General features: G+C 34.8%; 5 protein-coding genes across 7 annotated transcripts in view; 1 reads left to right on the top strand and 4 right to left on the bottom strand.

Annotated features, from left to right (window-relative positions):
* Positions 1–2,588, bottom strand: part of LOC123683335 (voltage-dependent T-type calcium channel subunit alpha-1G) — a 194,780-nt gene extending 192,192 nt beyond the window's left edge. Inside the window, exons 1-2 of one of the 2 annotated variants that reach the window (XM_045622310.1) lie at positions 2,335–2,588; positions 1,092–1,368 (exon numbers count right to left, since the gene is read on the bottom strand). In XM_045622310.1, coding sequence (XP_045478266.1) covers positions 1,092–1,227 — 136 coding nt within the window. In that variant the 5' untranslated portion in view covers positions 1,228–1,368; positions 2,335–2,588. The remainder of the gene's footprint in view (positions 1–1,091; positions 1,369–2,334) is intronic. The other variant, XM_045622309.1, reaches the window with a different exon arrangement.
* Positions 2,589–3,693: 1,105 nt separating this feature from the next.
* On the bottom strand, positions 3,694–4,800 carry LOC123683333 (E3 ubiquitin-protein ligase RNF8-like). The gene is made up of 3 exons (XM_045622307.1): positions 4,658–4,800; positions 4,203–4,607; positions 3,694–4,078 (listed from the first exon to the last, which is right to left on the bottom strand). Exons 1-3 carry the CDS (start codon positions 4,712–4,714, stop codon positions 3,839–3,841), a joined length of 702 nt encoding a protein of 233 aa, XP_045478263.1. The 5' UTR covers positions 4,715–4,800; the 3' UTR covers positions 3,694–3,838.
* Positions 4,801–4,875: 75 nt separating this feature from the next.
* On the top strand, positions 4,876–7,044 carry LOC123683332 (CTP synthase-like). The gene is made up of 2 exons (XM_045622305.1): positions 4,876–6,371; positions 6,431–7,044. The coding sequence occupies exons 1-2, from the start codon at positions 4,969–4,971 to the stop codon at positions 6,837–6,839; spliced, it is 1,812 nt and encodes a 603-aa protein (XP_045478261.1). The 5' UTR covers positions 4,876–4,968; the 3' UTR covers positions 6,840–7,044.
* A 707-nt stretch (positions 7,045–7,751) lies between these two features.
* On the bottom strand, positions 7,752–11,304 carry LOC123683331 (spermatogenesis-associated protein 20). Of its 2 annotated transcripts, XM_045622303.1 has the most exons (10): positions 10,969–11,304; positions 10,546–10,800; positions 10,179–10,489; positions 9,815–10,123; positions 9,543–9,752; positions 8,941–9,472; positions 8,673–8,881; positions 8,389–8,588; positions 8,188–8,336; positions 7,752–8,125 (listed from the first exon to the last, which is right to left on the bottom strand). In XM_045622303.1, the coding sequence occupies exons 1-10, from the start codon at positions 11,103–11,105 to the stop codon at positions 7,939–7,941; spliced, it is 2,499 nt and encodes an 832-aa protein (XP_045478259.1). In that variant the 5' UTR covers positions 11,106–11,304; the 3' UTR covers positions 7,752–7,938. The 2 variants fall into 2 exon arrangements, with proteins under 2 accessions (XP_045478259.1, XP_045478260.1); XM_045622304.1 differs by lacking the exon at positions 10,546–10,800 and having other exon boundaries at positions 10,969–11,268.
* A 684-nt stretch (positions 11,305–11,988) lies between these two features.
* On the bottom strand, positions 11,989–16,342 carry LOC123683334 (40S ribosomal protein S9). The gene is made up of 4 exons (XM_045622308.1): positions 16,195–16,342; positions 15,600–15,840; positions 14,504–14,690; positions 11,989–12,214 (listed from the first exon to the last, which is right to left on the bottom strand). The coding sequence occupies exons 2-4, from the start codon at positions 15,820–15,822 to the stop codon at positions 12,037–12,039; spliced, it is 588 nt and encodes a 195-aa protein (XP_045478264.1). The 5' UTR covers positions 15,823–15,840; positions 16,195–16,342; the 3' UTR covers positions 11,989–12,036.
* Between the last annotated feature and the right edge of the window lie 401 nt (positions 16,343–16,743).

Below are 16,743 nucleotides of genomic sequence, written 5' to 3'. Positions count from 1 at the left end.
TCGTAATGACTTCATTACAGTACTAAAAACAGTGCTGTAATGAACGCATTACAGCATTGTTTTCAGTTATATTTTTCGTTTTTTGGTTGTCTACACTGACTTTCGATCCTATCAAATTTCAACACAAGTCAATTGTCAATATAATATAATTTGGATATATAGTGAAATTATTTGCAACATTATTCGCAATTTCTCTTAATTCTGTTGGTGTTAAATCGATTTCGACAGACATAATTCACGAATTTAATGCGTAATTATAAATTATTTTAAAATTCGAAAAGTACGATTCAAATTCAATTTTCGTAACAGTCACACCAACTGCCAATATACAATACAAATCTATAATCTAAATTTTTCATTGAATTACGACAATATTTCACAGCACTCGACTGAAATAGAGAAAATATAATATAATATATATAATATAACTATGAAAACTGTGCGTTTCTGATATATTCTCGCAGGATTTTGTTCTACAAGATGTGGAAGAATGAACGTAATAACCACAGAATTAGAGAAAATAAGTAGATACCAAAATCAATAATCAACGTATTCATAACAGCTCACTCAATGTATATTTATAAGAATTTGGATTTTCCTGAGGGTTACTAGAGAATTGTTTGAATTTTTCCTCGAAATTGTCAACAGATACGACGAAACTACAAGAAATCAAAAAGTGGAATACTGGAGCAAAGTTTCTTCACACATTTTTTAAAACTACCAGTGGTCCACCAAAAAATAAATTCTGGAGAAAAGAAGCGGGCACTGTTCCCCAAAAAATATCACCCTGTAAATTTGCATACAAAATTAGCATATCACATGATGGAAACTTCAAATTGGAATATATTTGCCAAATGTAAGTTGAATTTCTTGAGAAGGGAAGGTGCTATGAGAAAAAGATTAAACTTTAAAACCCTATACCTATCTCGAGAACCGAACGTTTAAGGGGCAATGTTAATAGGACATTTTTTCCTTAAAATAATCCGAGGAATCTGTCATTTTCGTTTGTACTTCCAATTTTGAAACACTCAATGAAATGGAATAATAAAAAATCCTTTTTTTGGCTATAAAACACTTTTGACGAAACTTACCCTCCGAAAGGGTGGAGTCAGCGCTGTCAAAATCCTGTTCCCTCCTCCTCCCTCCCGACCTTCCCCTGCGATTGAGTCCAGAATCGGAGCCTGACCTGCAGTGGGCATATCCCGCAGTGCTAGGACAGTAGTGCATTCTGCGTGCACTGTATCACTATTATCACATCACAACTGTGGCCATTTTGCGACAGCACTGCGTCTAGTCACTATAATACGATAACGACACTAAGTTTCTTGAAATTTCGTGTTGGGGTCTTTCTCGCTCATCACGCAAAATCTGAAAAAAACACAGGAATTGAGGTTGAAAAATCAAATGAATGAATAATTTAGAAAAGTATGATATGATGTGGCTAATCCTACTCTGTTAGTTTTCTCATTTTGGAATTTTATCATAAGTTTTCAGTATATTTATTTATTTTCCAATGAAAATATATGTTCGACTTTTAATTCTTTATATTCGGAAGATCTGTTTATATAATGAACTTTATGATTTTCTTGAATATAATTTAACAAGACCAGTAATTCTGTTTTTCTCCCTCTAAACAATCATTTCGAATGTTGGAATGAAGACGATATTTATTGATTTTCTATTTATTACACTGTGAAAAAATAGAATTTCTTCCTCGAACTATGTTTACTTGAAAAAAGGTAAACAAAAAAAGATCAACAACTATCGCCCAACATAATTCAACAATTCAATTGAATAATTCGAAGAAGATCCAAAATTTTTGAAAATATTTTGTATTGTTACAGTTGGAAATTACATCAGTGAAACACATTCAGCATTCATGAAACTTCCGAAGGTATGTTGATATTTCATAATTTGTTTTCTCGATTTTTTATTCGTGAATATCGGTGGGTATTGATTTAATAGAATTCTCAATTCAATCGAGAAGAATTCGATGAAATTATGAATATTGGTTATTCTTATGATGAAAATCTAGGTCTCCTCTTGTTTATGAACATCTTTATTATGCTTTCTTACTTATAGCAAAAACAAAATTGATTTTCCTTAATAATTTAGTACTTAATTCATCATCAGTGATATTAATTGTTTTATAATTGAGCTGACCTATACTTTGGCTTGTTATATTTCATAATTTTTAAGATTTTCCACTTTTTCTCTACACTTTAAGATGAAATAAGTCGTGCATACAATTCGATCGTGAAAAAAAGTTATAAAAAATCACTAAACCCTTTATCGAGAAAATCTGTCGTTTTCATGCTCAAAATGCAGACCCACCTGTTCTCGTGCGGAAAAACCAAAAAACCACCTAAAAGCACCGTGTAGCACTTTTTAAAATCCGGAAAACCCTCGCGAACAAAACCACGGAAAAGTCGGAATTTTCCGGGAAAACTCACTGATCTAGAGGGGAGGGGGTTGTCGTTCGGAAAATCGCGAAAATCCCGTTCTGGGAAACGTGGTGTGTTACAGCGCCTCGGTTAGTCTTGGCTGAAAACTGACGAACCGAGAGAGGAGCGCTGAAAGATGCAACAGTCTTCAGCGAGACAGCGTGCGTTCGGGGATGGTGCGCAGACGCGCCACCTATGCAAACGGGAAAATGTACCGTGGGCTACTTTCGCCAGTTTTCGACCTACCTTGATTGATTCGGCGGAGGATTGACCTTCTTTTTTTGCCGGAGAGATGCTGCCTCCCCTGTACCGGAAGTTTCTCTGATGGCGGCTGGAACGATTGTTATTAATAATGCTTATGCCATTCATAGGGAGCTGAAATTTACAGGGTTATGGCAGAAATTTTTTTTCAATACCAGCCCGCACAGTGTACAGTGTGTTTCACGTAAGCGTGTTAGAAAAGTGTTGTACTAATACGATCTTTTGGTTTAGAAGGCAGAAAAATGTGAATTGTATTCGGGCTCAATTTTTGAGAGAATTGATTCGGTGAAAGCCTGATTCGATGTCAGGGATTTCGAAAATACTATCAGTCATCAAAACAGTCCATTATTTCGAAAATTATGGTGTATAAACTGAAATTTGGGGAATTTTCCTGATCAGCGATGATACTGCCTTGAAAGTCGAGTACAGCTAAAAAAATCGTTTTTATTTCAGGGGTTTATTACTTCTAATTTTCGAGTTAAAACGTTTCTTATAGAGACCGAACTTTTATTGCCTTTTTCCAAACATTCAAGTACCAAATTTTGAAAACTACGGAGACCAGGAACAAAATAGTAAACGGAATCAAAATCTACATTTCCGCATCTTCTAAATTGGCACAAATCGAAGTCTGAAAAATTTCTCGCTAATTTTTCATAAGTACCTAAAAAAAAAAATTTTGACGAAAATTTAAAAATTTCCTTTATTCATTGATTCGATGTCAGAGAATATAAAAATGCATTCAGTTGAGGGTTATGTCCAATATTATAGAAGTTAAAGGGTGTCAACTAAAATTTAAAAAAATTCGATCATTTTCCCGAGGCTGTCATCTCTCGGTTACTCAAGATACGGACTCGAAACTTCAGTATGTTATAGATCAACTCTTGAAAGGTCTGTGAATATAGTTTTTTTGAAGATATAATGTTTCTGGTAGAGGTCCAATTTTTGTAGAATTTTAAATATTGTTGAGGTCAATGTGGAAATAACAATCATCGTATAAAAGTCTCTATATTTTCCAAAAAATTAACTCTTGCGCTAAGAAATGTCCTTCACATTTACTGGATGTATATTCGCACTCACTTCATCGGATGAACAATTAAAAAAATTAATCATATTGATCAAAAATACAGTTTTTCCTAACTTATAGTACAGTTCTCGTTTTGGTTATAATTGGCACGGTCATCATCTTGATTCCTAATATCAAAAAATTCCATAAATTCTGTAACTCCAAACCAACAAAGGAAATCATTGATCATCTGCTCGGCATCAGGATCAGCGGGATCAAGAACTGGGGGAACAATGTCCTTCTGGTTTTCTCTGACTTTGGCCAGCATTCTTCTATGTTCTCTCGATTCTTGTGGTAGATGTTCCAATGTCTGAAAGTTCGATATAGACTCGTATAAGTCAATAATTTTAAATCATCATTTGCAGATATATCTAATAATTAACCGTGAACCTAATAGGGTAATGTGTACGAAGAATTGCATAGAATATACCCACTTTGTCGACGCATCGATCCAAAACTAAGGAAGAATTTCTGCTCTCGATTGGCTTCCTGCATATGGGACAAGTGGACTGCTCTTTCATCCATTTTATGATGCAGAAATCACAAAAACTATGGGAACAGTTAAGGGTAACAGCATCCATGAACAGTTCAGAGCATATACTACATGTTAGTTCTTCTTGGAGAAACTGTTGAAGGTTGGTACACTTCGATTCAATACTCTTTTCCTTACTACAAGACGGTACATCGTCAGGAATGGTTTGTTTTTGTTCCTCTTTCTTGCGTCTTTTCACATCGTAATTTGAATATTTCCCATTCAATTCGTCACTATGAATATCACTCCGTAAACTCCTCTTTCTCTTCAGATCAGAGGTTGAATGCGAATATACCTTATTTGAGTCCTAAAAACAAGTTTATTAAAAATCTTCTCGAATAATAAAGTAATAAATACTTGTTTTTCATCGTATTTCTTTATTTCTTCCAAGCTTTTAGAAGAATGATTGGACATTTCAGCATTGTTTTGAATGGACAATAATTTTAATGATTCTGTCTAATTTATGACAAAACACAATTATTATCAAGTTCTCAGACTGATAATTTCGTTTTAAAAAACAGAATAATTTCATTCTATGTTTTTATTGACTTAGCGCCAATACTACAAAATATATTCTGTGACTACTGGATAACCTCAAATCATTGCGAAATAGTAAAGAACGTGGTTAGCGGTTTATTGATACGGCATTTAAATAATATTCTTACAAGATGAAATATATTTTGGTGACAGGAGGTGTAATAAGTGGTGTAGGTAAAGGAATCATATCAAGTTCGTTTGGAACAATCTTAAAAAGTTCGGGACTCGAAGTCACATCAATTAAAATCGATCCTTACCTGAACGAAGATGCTGGTACTTTTTCACCTTATGAACATGGCGAAGTATATGTATTAGACGACGGAGGAGAAGTAGATCTGGATCTTGGCAATTACGAAAGATTTCTGGATATAATTTTACATAGGGATAATAACATAACCACTGGTAAAGTCTATAAAAATGTTATTGACGGAGAAAGAAAAGGGGAATATTTAGGAAAGACCGTTCAGGTTGTCCCCCATATAACTGATGCTATTCAAGAATGGGTTGAGAGAGTTTCAAAGATACCTGTATCTTTGAATGGCAAGATACCAGATGTTTGTATTATAGAGCTCGGTGGAACAATTGGAGATATTGAGAGTATGGCATTTGTAGAAGCTTTCAGGCAATTTCAATTCAGAGTTAAAAGAGATAATATATGTATTGCTCATGTTAGTTTAGTTCCTCAGCCTCGTTCTACAGGTGAACACAAAACTAAACCTACACAGTCCTCTGTAAGAGAGCTAAGAGGTTTAGGATTGTCTCCGGATATCATTCTGTGTAGATCAGAAAAACCATTTGGGCATAGTGTGAAAGAAAAAATATCAAATTTCTGTCATGTAAATCCAGAACAAATTCTAAGCATTCCAGACTTATCTTCAATTTATGAAGTACCTGTTTTAATGGAAAACTATGGCATGATTGAATACCTGAATGAAAGATTAAATCTTGGTATTGAATCATTTTCAGAAAGTCACAGAAATATGAAGAAATGGAGGAATTTGGTGGAACGAATCAAACATTTGAAATATGAAGTTAAAATTGTTATTGTTGGGAAGTATACTCAGTTAGAAGATGCGTATGCTTCACTTCTGAAAGCCTTACAACATGCAAGTAATCATTTGGGCTATAAAGCTTCTGTTCAATTCATAGAAGCTTCAGACTTGGAAAAGGATACTTTATTAACAAATCCAGTAGCATATCATGATGCTTGGAGGAATTTATGCAAGGCAGAATGTGTAGTGGTGCCAGGAGGTTTTGGTAAAAGAGGAGTTGAAGGAAAAATTGAAGCATGTAAATGGTGCAGGGAAAATAACAAACCTTTCCTTGGAATTTGTCTAGGCTTCCAAACTGCTGTCATTGAATTCGCAAGAAATGTTGCAAAAATGGAAGGAGCTCATACTACGGAATGTGAAGTTCCTACAAGTTATCCAGTAATCATTGACATGCCAGAACACAATCCTGGTCAAATGGGTGCGACAATGAGGTTAGGAAAACGAATTACGGTTTTCAAACCAGAGTTCAATTCAAAATTGAGGTTAGTCATTTAATGATTGCGGTGTAAGTTTCATTTTTAACTATAATTTTTTTTTGTAGGTATTTGTATAATTCTCAGGAGAAAATAGAAGAACGTCATCGCCACAGATATGAAGTAAATCCTGAATATGTAGAACAATTGGAAAAATTAGGTCTTCAATTCGTCGGTGTAGACACAGATCAGAAACGTATGGAGATTTTAGAACTTAAGGATCACCCATACTATGTTGCTGTCCAATATCATCCCGAATATCTTTCCAGACCTATGGCCCCATCTCCCCCCTTTATTGGCCTTATTTTGGCAGCTAAAGAAAAATTGACTTCACACATTGTAAATGGTCACAAACTGTCCCCACAAGCTCAGTCTGATTATTATGATTCAGATGAAGATTTAGAGAATTTAGCAACTAAACTAAATGTAAACGAATCTGATTGCAGCAGTGCTTATAGTAGTTCTAGTATTAATTGAGGAAAGTGCAATAATAATAATTTTTTAAAAAAATTAATGTGATACCCCATTGTTGAAAATCTGTATGAAGTATAAAATTGTTTAGAATTGCGGACTCAAAATATTTTATTGTAATTTTGAAGTGTAAAATTCACTTGAGGTTGGTTAAGTTCCAAAATGTACCTGTCCATATTGCGACATAAATAAAATTGAACAAAGAAATTTAGATGTAGATAGTTTGTTACTTGTAAGATTTAATTTTCTGTCTATTCATAGATATAACCTTGATATGTGCAAATAAATTACATTGGCCAAATTTTCTAATTTATTCCACTTGAGTTTTCTACTTATCGTTATTCTGTCAATTTATTGTTTGGCTCAAATAAACAAAATGTTATGCAACAATCGTGTATGCCACCATTTATTAAAAATTAAATTTTTCGGCAACCGTCCGGGAAGTGCTCACTTCCCGGATGGTTTTTCTCTGAGAAAGTAGCATTTTCCGGCCTAGTCCGGGAGTACGTACTTCCCGGTCTAGGCCGGAAAAGAATCATAGAATCCATAGCAACCGAGATAACGGCTGACAGTTCATTTGAAATTAGTTGTCAAAAATTTGCATCTTTTTTTATCGCAATAAAATATGGAAAGCAGCAGCGATAGTGTTATTTTACATGGTTGCCGAAAAAATATTGTACGCAACACGCCCGAAAATGTTTTTTTTGGACTCACAGACTTCCAGGACTCGCTTACGCTCGTCCTGGAATTTTGTCTATTCGTCCAAAAAAACCTTATTTTCCGGACTTGTTACGTAAATTACTATTTCGATTTTTATGTAACATTTTTTATTTTTTCATTCTGTTATTGGCCTCAGCTGTAAAATGGTGTAATTATTAAATGAATAAATGTCCAAATAAAAATCAGAATAGAAACATATTGTAATTAAATATACTTTATTCGAATATTATTTAGGATTTCAATTTTCTTTATATATTATGAGAGTATATCATGCGAACATCTAATCACAGCTTCCCATTGTACAATCTCGATCTCTGTGCCCATAAAGCAGTTCTTGTCCAAGATATTTCGATTCAAAAAAAAAAATTAAACAGGCTAATCAATTTTATTTCCCCTTGTGGGGTTCTTCACCGCTTGATGAAGGTTGTAGGGTATCCACCAGTCTTTCTCTGGTGTTGCTTGCCAAACTGCACTTGGCATCCAAGGAATCTGCCAAGTCTTCTGGTTCAGTTACTGGCAGAGAACAAGCAAAGTTCCTGCATACATACGCTGCAGGTTTACCACCTATAGGCCTAAAAGACAAACCAATAGAAGAAAAATCGAGTAACTAATTTTTATTTGTAAAAATCTATACCTCAATCGAGCTAGTGTTTGATGCCTTTTGTAAAGGATCCCTTCTTTTCCATCTGTCACTGCCAAGACTCTGCCTGGTATGAGTCTACTTCTGAGGACATCCACGAGAGCTTCAGTGTTTTGGTCGCTAGCATCTCCCGCTATAAACACCTTGAAAATTTCAGTGTAACATTGATAGAACATTATATATTTCTTGTCATACCTGAGTCGGGGCGTCATGGTAAAGCAAGAGTCCTGATAACATTTCAGGAAATGCTCTTGGTATACTCTTCAACCTTTTAGAGAATACTGTAAGGATCCTACCAGCTTTCGACTTCAAGTCTTGTCTGTCCAGGTAAGCCGCCAGTCTCAGGAGGTTGTGCACAGATACAGAGTTGCCACTAGGTTCGGCACCATCTTGATCTGAAACAAAATCAAATCAATTGATGCTTAACACAATGAAAAAGCACAAGGTCAGGTTACTTCACCTAACTTTTTAGGTCTTACCTTCTTTTGATCGAATCTTAATACTTGAATCACCAGCAGGACTAGAAAAGTATCCCATCCCTGTGGAATCCCAGAATAGTCTATCCTGAGTTTCCTGAAGGACTTCTGCCCATTGTAGCCAATCCGCATCCAGTGAGGCCTCATAAAGATCCAAGAGACCCCTGATCAGGAAGGCATAATCTTCTAAAAATCCTTTTATGGGGTTATTGCTACAAAATCAACATTTCCTCTTGATATTTTCAAAATTGAGATTTATGCATTAACTCACATTTGCACGATTTCATTATTGTCCCCTCGATAACAACACCTCCACAATGTCTTAGTCCCCTCATCATATAGAAACTTCTTGACAAAATTAGCAGCCAAAATGGCTCTGTTGATGTATCTCTGGTCTTTAAGAACGAAACCTGCTTTAGCAAAGCCGCAAATCATGAGACCTTGCCATGCGGTAACCATTTTGGTGTCTGTGATGGGTTTGGGCCTTTTCTGTCTCTCTTTGTAGAGAATTCCAAGGCATTCCTGCAATATCTCTTTGAGCTTTGGCACTGTTATGTTGAACTTTGAAGCTGTCTCTTCATAGCTCCCGAAACAGCAGAGGATGTTCTTCTCAAGAAGTTCCCCATGTGGGTCACATTGGGGCGGTACATTTCCATTCTTTTTCACGCCGAAATGATGAGCAAACAGTTCAAATACTTGTGTATTTTCCCTTTCAAAATTAAGGAATTCTTCCAATTCTGAGTATTCCCAAACACAAAAAGCACCCTCTTTCTTCTCAGCAGCTCCATGTTTTGGATAGGAGTCTGAAATTTTCAAAACCACATATTTTCCTCATAGTTGTATGTTAAGGTTTTCATTAAAGTTTTCATCTACCTGCATCTTCAGCACCATAGAAACCTCCTAATTCATGTCCCAAATCTCTATTCACGAAAGTAAGAATATCGTGGACTATATCTGAGAAAAATTGGTCTTTGGAGGCAACAAAAGCATCACAAAAACTCACAGCTAATTGAGCATTATCATAAAGCATTTTTTCGAAATGTGGTACATGCCATTTGCTATCAACAGAGTATCTGGCAAAACCTAAAAGGAGTCAATGAGCAATTTCTAAATATTTGTAAAGTGAATACAATAAAATATCTCACCTGAATTAACATGATCGTGTATTCCCCCATATGCGATTTTTTTTAATGTCTTCAAACACATATTCAAAGCTCGAATACCTTCAGGACTTTCCCTATCTCTTGAATAGACATGAAATAGAAAATTAAAATTTGAAGGTTGTGGGAATTTGGGAGCTTTAGAAAAACCCCCAAATCCCTCATCAAAAGATCTTTCAAATTGGTGGAAACATTGTCTCACAGAGTTTTCATCAGGAACAGAAATTTTTCCAGGTCCACTGGATTCCAAATCACTTACTGACACACTCTTCAAAACTTCCAGAGCTTTTTGACCTTAAAATTCAATACATTTTATGCAATACAGATTGAATCATATCTATTATTTTACCAGCAGTCTCCAAAACTGTCTTTTTTTCTGCCCACATTTCAGCTATATTCTTGAGAACGGTTTTGAAACCAGGTCTCCCTAGCATATTTTCAGGAGGGAAATAAGTGCCTCCAGCCAAAGGTTCTAGTGTGGGAGTAAGAAACACAGACAAAGGCCAACCTCCACCCCCAATTGTAGCTTGAACGAAATCCATATACATGTGATCAACATCTGGTCGTTCTTCTCTGTCAACTTTTATATTTACAAAGTATTTGTTCATTATTTCTGCCGTAGCTTCATTTTCAAAAGATTCTTTCTCCATTACATGACACCTAAGATTAGAAATAGGTAGTTATGCAGTATACTCAAAGCAACTGAAAATCTTCACCAGTGACAAGTAGAGTATCCGATTGAGAGGAAAATAAGTTTATTTTCTTTGCGTGCCTTTTCAAACGCTTTCTCTCCCCATGGATACCAATCAACTGGGTTTGTAGCATGTTGTAATAAATAGGGTGACTTTTCTAATATTAATCTATTTTTTGAATGTGTTTTTCCTGAAGCTGAACCCAGAGAAGGACCTGCTACAGAGTCAGACATTTTTCTAATCCAAGTGATACTAGAAGCATTTAAGGTTTGAAAAATCCTAAAATCGAAAAAATGTTCAGATCGTCATGTTCATACAATCTGTCACTTGATATTTAGATGACAATTGTTTATGTATTTCAATTATTTTCAATGAATACACTCAAGCTTACTCAATTAGAATGAATGATTCAAAATTAATCAGGATATATCTAATCTTAGCTCTCACCTCCTTTCTACAATATTTGATCGTGAAACCGTAGGATATGGATTAATAGCGCAAAAATGATTAGAAATCAAGGATTCACTTGACAATCTTCGAATTACGTTTCGCATGATAACTTCACGAAAAAGAGTCGATATCATTATGGTAATTCTCGCATTTTTGGAAAGATCATATTGAATGAAATTCGCCAAAACGTTTCATCAATAATAATTAAATCAAATACAAAAAATCTATTTTCAGTAGGTATTCAAAAAGGTCGGAAGATGCTTATTGGTCGACCATATGACAGAGGTCAAGGCGAACTATTATATTATCTGTGATCTAAACATTCCAACGATTTCGAAACAAGTAATATTCGATTTCCTAAAAAAAAGTGGACGGATTAAATTTGATTAATTGGAGGTGCGATCCATATATTCTTTTCTAGTAGTGAATAGAGAAAGAAGAAGAAAGATTATATGATTAATGTCAACGGTATAAAATTTATTCAATAACTTTCATCAGATTATTCTCTGTTCTGTGGTACCAAAGCGAACTAGAAATTTTGAACGAATAATTTGATTGGATATGATATTCAAGAGTTGATGAAATTATAAATCGAAAACATGCTGAAAATTTTAAGAAATTACAACTTCAAGTCTCCCAGTGTTAGATAGTACCCGGTTGAAATGTTATTGAACATCTTTGGAACATACCAAAGATTTTTTAACGTAAGCAATATTACGATTAAAAGTTTTTCCTAATCACTTCGAAATTACGAGGACTGAACGCTGTTCAAGCGTATTTTAATAATTACTTCAATAGAACCAATAATGGGATATAACTTATATTTATTAAGATTCATGTTTAGATGACTGATTATTTCTATGCTATAGAATTAGCAAGAAAATTGAAACCTCGTTTCAAGATCAAATAAGTTTATGGTATTTGTTACGAGGATAATCCCACTAACTATATTCATTACAATATTTTTTAGATCAAATTTTATTTAAATAATTAGAAATATAATAAAAACAACATATATCACATTTATTTTTTATTACCAAAATAGGCAATATAACAAAACTTAGTTTAATCTTCTTCTTCTTCCTCCTTAGCAGCACCAGATCCTGCACCCTTCTTGAGGTTCTTCCTCTTTACGCGGCCTGGTCGGCCACCACCGAAGGGCGATTTCAGACTGAAATCTATGTGCTTTTGAGAGTCCAGCCGGACTACAAAAGATGGTATGTTGACCACCTGCTTCCTTACTCTGAAAATACAAATAAGTAAATTGAGATTGAACTTAGAAAGTTGAAATTGAATTGAATAGAAAAAAAAGTTCAACTAGTTGGAAGTCCGTATTGATTGAGAATGAATAAATGTATAATTATTATTAATATTTGTCGCCTCACGAGGTACCCGAGCACACTATGATCCAGTGCGACCGGGGCATAAGAGCTGGTATCATTCCTTTTCGAGTTTCTTTAGCACTAAATCAAACATTTTGTTGAGATTGATTAGTGACTCTAGACTCGGAAACCTTCTAGACATTCTTAATAAAATATCTAGAATTGATTTACAATCACCAGAAAACAATCAGAGTTTCAGATGAACAGAACCATTGTTAAATTTAATTAAATCATTCAGACTTCATTTTTTGGTTTACAAATTGTGATGAAACAATTGTATATTGTCGCCTCACGAGGTACCCGAGCACGCTATGATCCAGCGTGACCGGGGCATAAGAGCTGGTATCATTTCTTTTCAAGTTTCTTTAGCACTAAATCAAACATTTCAGTAGATAGACTAGTGACTCTAGACTCGGAAACCTAATACATATCGACATTCTTCAGAAAATATATGAATATAAAGGAACTAAAAAATAATCAGTTCTGGATGAACACAGTCATTGTGAATTTGAATCAGGTTTTCCAGTAGGAATGATACATTTTAAAATAGCTCTAATAGCAATACTGTGTTATTTTCCCACATTTCTTATATCAATCATGTTTAGTAGATTGTGCCGTTTGAACATGGGAAGATACATGGCTTCAACAACGTTTAGAAATTGTTTAATCAAAATCGGTACTTATTTATGCAAATATCAAGAAATTATCATAGACGACATTATACGTTCATATCTAGTATGAGAAGAAAAACATTCTAGTTTCAAGTTTCATCTTCAATCAGCTATCGATTACGGCAAAAAACTTTACTATCATCAGGCTGTCCTCAAATGATACTCATGTATAAAAAGGAAATGACATACATACAAAACAAAATCTTACTGTCGTGAAACACAGCAACAAGCTACAAATTATAAAATACAGTACAAACATGAAAGAACTCTCAATCAATATATCGAAATTTTCAGTCTTAGATATGCGGTTCAGACGTGACGCCTGCCTGTGTTGTCTACATCCGTCATCCAATCAATAAATTGACAACCTTATTTTATATCTCAGACTAATGAAAATTTCGATAAATTGATTGAGAGTTCTTTCATGTTTGTGCTGCATTTTGTAATTTGTAGCTTGTTGCTGTGTTTCATGACAGTAAGATTTAGTATTGTATGTATGACATTAGTGTCATTTGAGGGCAGCCTGATGATGGTAGAGTATTTTGTCAAAATCAATAACCGATTGAAGATAAAACTTGAAACTAGTGTGTTTTTCTTTTCATACTAGATTATATGTACACACTGATGGAGAAATACATCAATTTCATACGTTCATATCATTCAATTCGTGTTATTGTAGACAAATTGAAAGTAAACATTCATTTCACTATATGAAGTACCAGATTTAAATAAAACAATTTCTATGATTAAATGACATGACTTACTGAATACATATGACATAAGAACAGTACAAAAAAGCAACATGTTGCTATTATAACCATTTAAATCCTTCCTATTGGAGAACTCCATATAATATTGTCGCCTCACGAGGTACCCGAGCACACTATGATCCAGTGCGACCGGGGCATAAGAGCTGGTATCATTCCTTTTCGAGTTTCTTTAGCACTAGACCAAACATTTCAATCGATCGATTAGTGACTCTAGACTCGGACTACTGAAGATTCTTGAGAAAATATCTAAATCGATTCCTCCTTTTCTAGATTAACAGTAAAATGATACTGTTAAATTTTACAATGGTAAAATTAAAAAACTAGAAACAATATGATCAACAGAACTTCTACACTCTTAGTACTTCCAAACTGGTAAAACTTTCATTCTTAAATATAGTATTGTCGCCTCACGAGGTACCCGAGCACACTATGATCCAGTGCGACCGGGGCATAAGAGCTGGTATCATTCCTTTTCGAGTTTCTTTAGCACTAAATCAAACATTTAATAAGATCGACTAGTGACTCTAGACTCGGTATCTCAAATGACTGTCAATAGACAATCAGTTGAGAGTTTTAAACACAACATACCTGCATCAGGTAGAATCTGAGTTCTACACTATTAATATTTCGGGGCGTTAGCTCGGATGAACCGAAACTAAGTGGCCCTCAAGAAAAGTACAAAGCCAACAATGGAAAAAGGATCATTTACCGGATGTGTCTCTGTCTGATGAGTACTCTTGCGTGATGGATGGACTTGGCCAATCCCAATTTGAAGACCTGAGTTTGGAGACGACGTTCCAAGAAGTCCTCAATTTTCAGACCCAACACGTAATCGAGCTTCATCCTGTTCTCGTCAAGGACACCGATACGGACCAATCTACGGAGGAGGGCATTACCTGAAAGGGAAAGAAAATATGTTGAATCTGTTGAAGAATTAGTGCTCATTGCAGGTTTCGCATAACAGATCAACTTGATTGCTGTTGTTTATACAGAGGATCAAGGAAATTGATTGAGAAATCTGCTATTAGTGTATGAATTTTAATTAATTGTCTCCTCACTATCGGCACAGACTTCCACCATGGTTGATGATGCAGCCTGTTTCCTAAGCTGGATTTTTATCTTCCCCTTTTAAGAATAAATTCTGGCACTCTGGACTTACATGATGGCAAGACAGAGCGTGGCGGAGGGGTTAATTATAGATCTTTATCTATTTATTCAACTTCAAGCTGATACACTTTTCCATGCCCATTTCCAATTTTGACTAAACTATAAATCATCTTGTTCCATTTCCATGTAAATGCAGTATATTTCAAACTAAGTAGATTTATAAATCTTAATAATTTTTCAAGCAATTTTGTATTCAATATACTGTTAGCGTCAGACTCATGTCTCCTCACTATCGGCACAGACTGCCACCATAAAATTGGCGCAGCCTGTTTCCTAAGCTGGATATTTATATTCCCCTTAAAGAATAAATTCTGGCACTCTTATCTAGCATGAAGACAAGACAGAGCGTGGCGTTGGGGTAGAATAATAATGTGCCCCAAATTTTGCAGGTCGCATCAAGTATTATCCAAAATTTAGGAATAAAAACGCAATTTTCATTAGTCAAGTGTCTCCTCACTATCGGCACAGACTTCCATCATTAAAACTGATGCAGTCTGTTTCCTAAGCTGGATATTAGTCTTCCCCTTTCAAGAATAAAATTCTGGCACTCTTGACTAGCATAAAGACGAGACAGAGCGTGGCGTTGGGGTTACAAGTAAGTGTCGCGATTGAAAATTTTTCATACTGGTGGAACCTACCTTCGAAAAGACGTTTGGGGTCTTTCTCTTCAAGGGTCAAGAGCTCTCTGGCGGCTTTACGGATTTTGGCCAACGAGTATTTTACACTCCATACCTCACGTTTGCACCTCAAACCGTATTCACCGATGATTTTCAATTCCTGGTCAAGACGAGCCTTTTCATAGGGACGCCTGGGGGTGACGTAAGTCTTTGAACAGACTGTCGGTACTCTACCGTTCACCATCTTGACGAATGCTCACGTCTGCAATTGATAAGATTAGGTTAATATCGAAGGTTAGAATTATACAAAATGAATTTTTCGAATAATATAATTGTACCCAAGTCATGAATCAGATAAGCAACGAGTTTGCCTTCTGGGATTACACAAGGTTTTGATTTAGCCTCACTAGATTAGGGTGCATTGCAATTTTGGCAATCATCCATGCCCAAGATGAGGCAACATTTCAAATTTGAATCAATATATATCCGAACAATCATTGAATTGTAGTTCAAAAATTTAACCATACACAAAGTACTTACTTATTACAAGATAAAATACAGTAGTATTTTTTACAAAATTTAGAAAGTTTAAAGTTAGCAAGTTAAGACCACTTACCACTCGTCACGTCGCTGATCTGATGCAGTTGTGGAAAGAAAGATGGAAGGCCTGCTCCCTCGTATCGATGTTCGGATCACAGAATCTAAAAGTTCAACGTGATATTTGAACTAACGATCTCAGGTCTCAGCAGTTTATAATTTTTGCAAAAAAAAATTTAAATTCATTTCGATACCAAAAAAACTTGTACGAATTGTAAAAATATCAATAGTTCTTAATAGCAAATATGCAATTTTACAAATCACTTTAAAAGTAAAATGTTGAACAATTGTGGAATTTTTTTTGGAGTCTGACCCAATTTCTTTTTAAGTAGAAGTTTGTAACGCATATATCTACACACAATATTTGGAATAAATGTAATAAAATATATGTAAATAGAAATTTTCTCAATTTTTTTATGAAATCAATGAAATGTTTCATTTGTAGAGCGATACTAACGTAGAAGGTAAACAAGTACCGTCGAACTATTTGCACATTTTATATAAAATATTCTTTTGGACACTTCCCAGATGATATTCTTCAAATCAATAAATATTATATAATAAGGAG

Source organism: Harmonia axyridis, chromosome 6, assembly GCF_914767665.1.
Source record: "Harmonia axyridis chromosome 6, icHarAxyr1.1, whole genome shotgun sequence".
Classification (NCBI taxonomy): Eukaryota; Metazoa; Arthropoda; class Insecta; order Coleoptera; family Coccinellidae; genus Harmonia; species Harmonia axyridis.
Note: the sequence above shows the minus strand (reverse complement) of the source record. Positions and strands in the feature narration are given on the sequence as shown.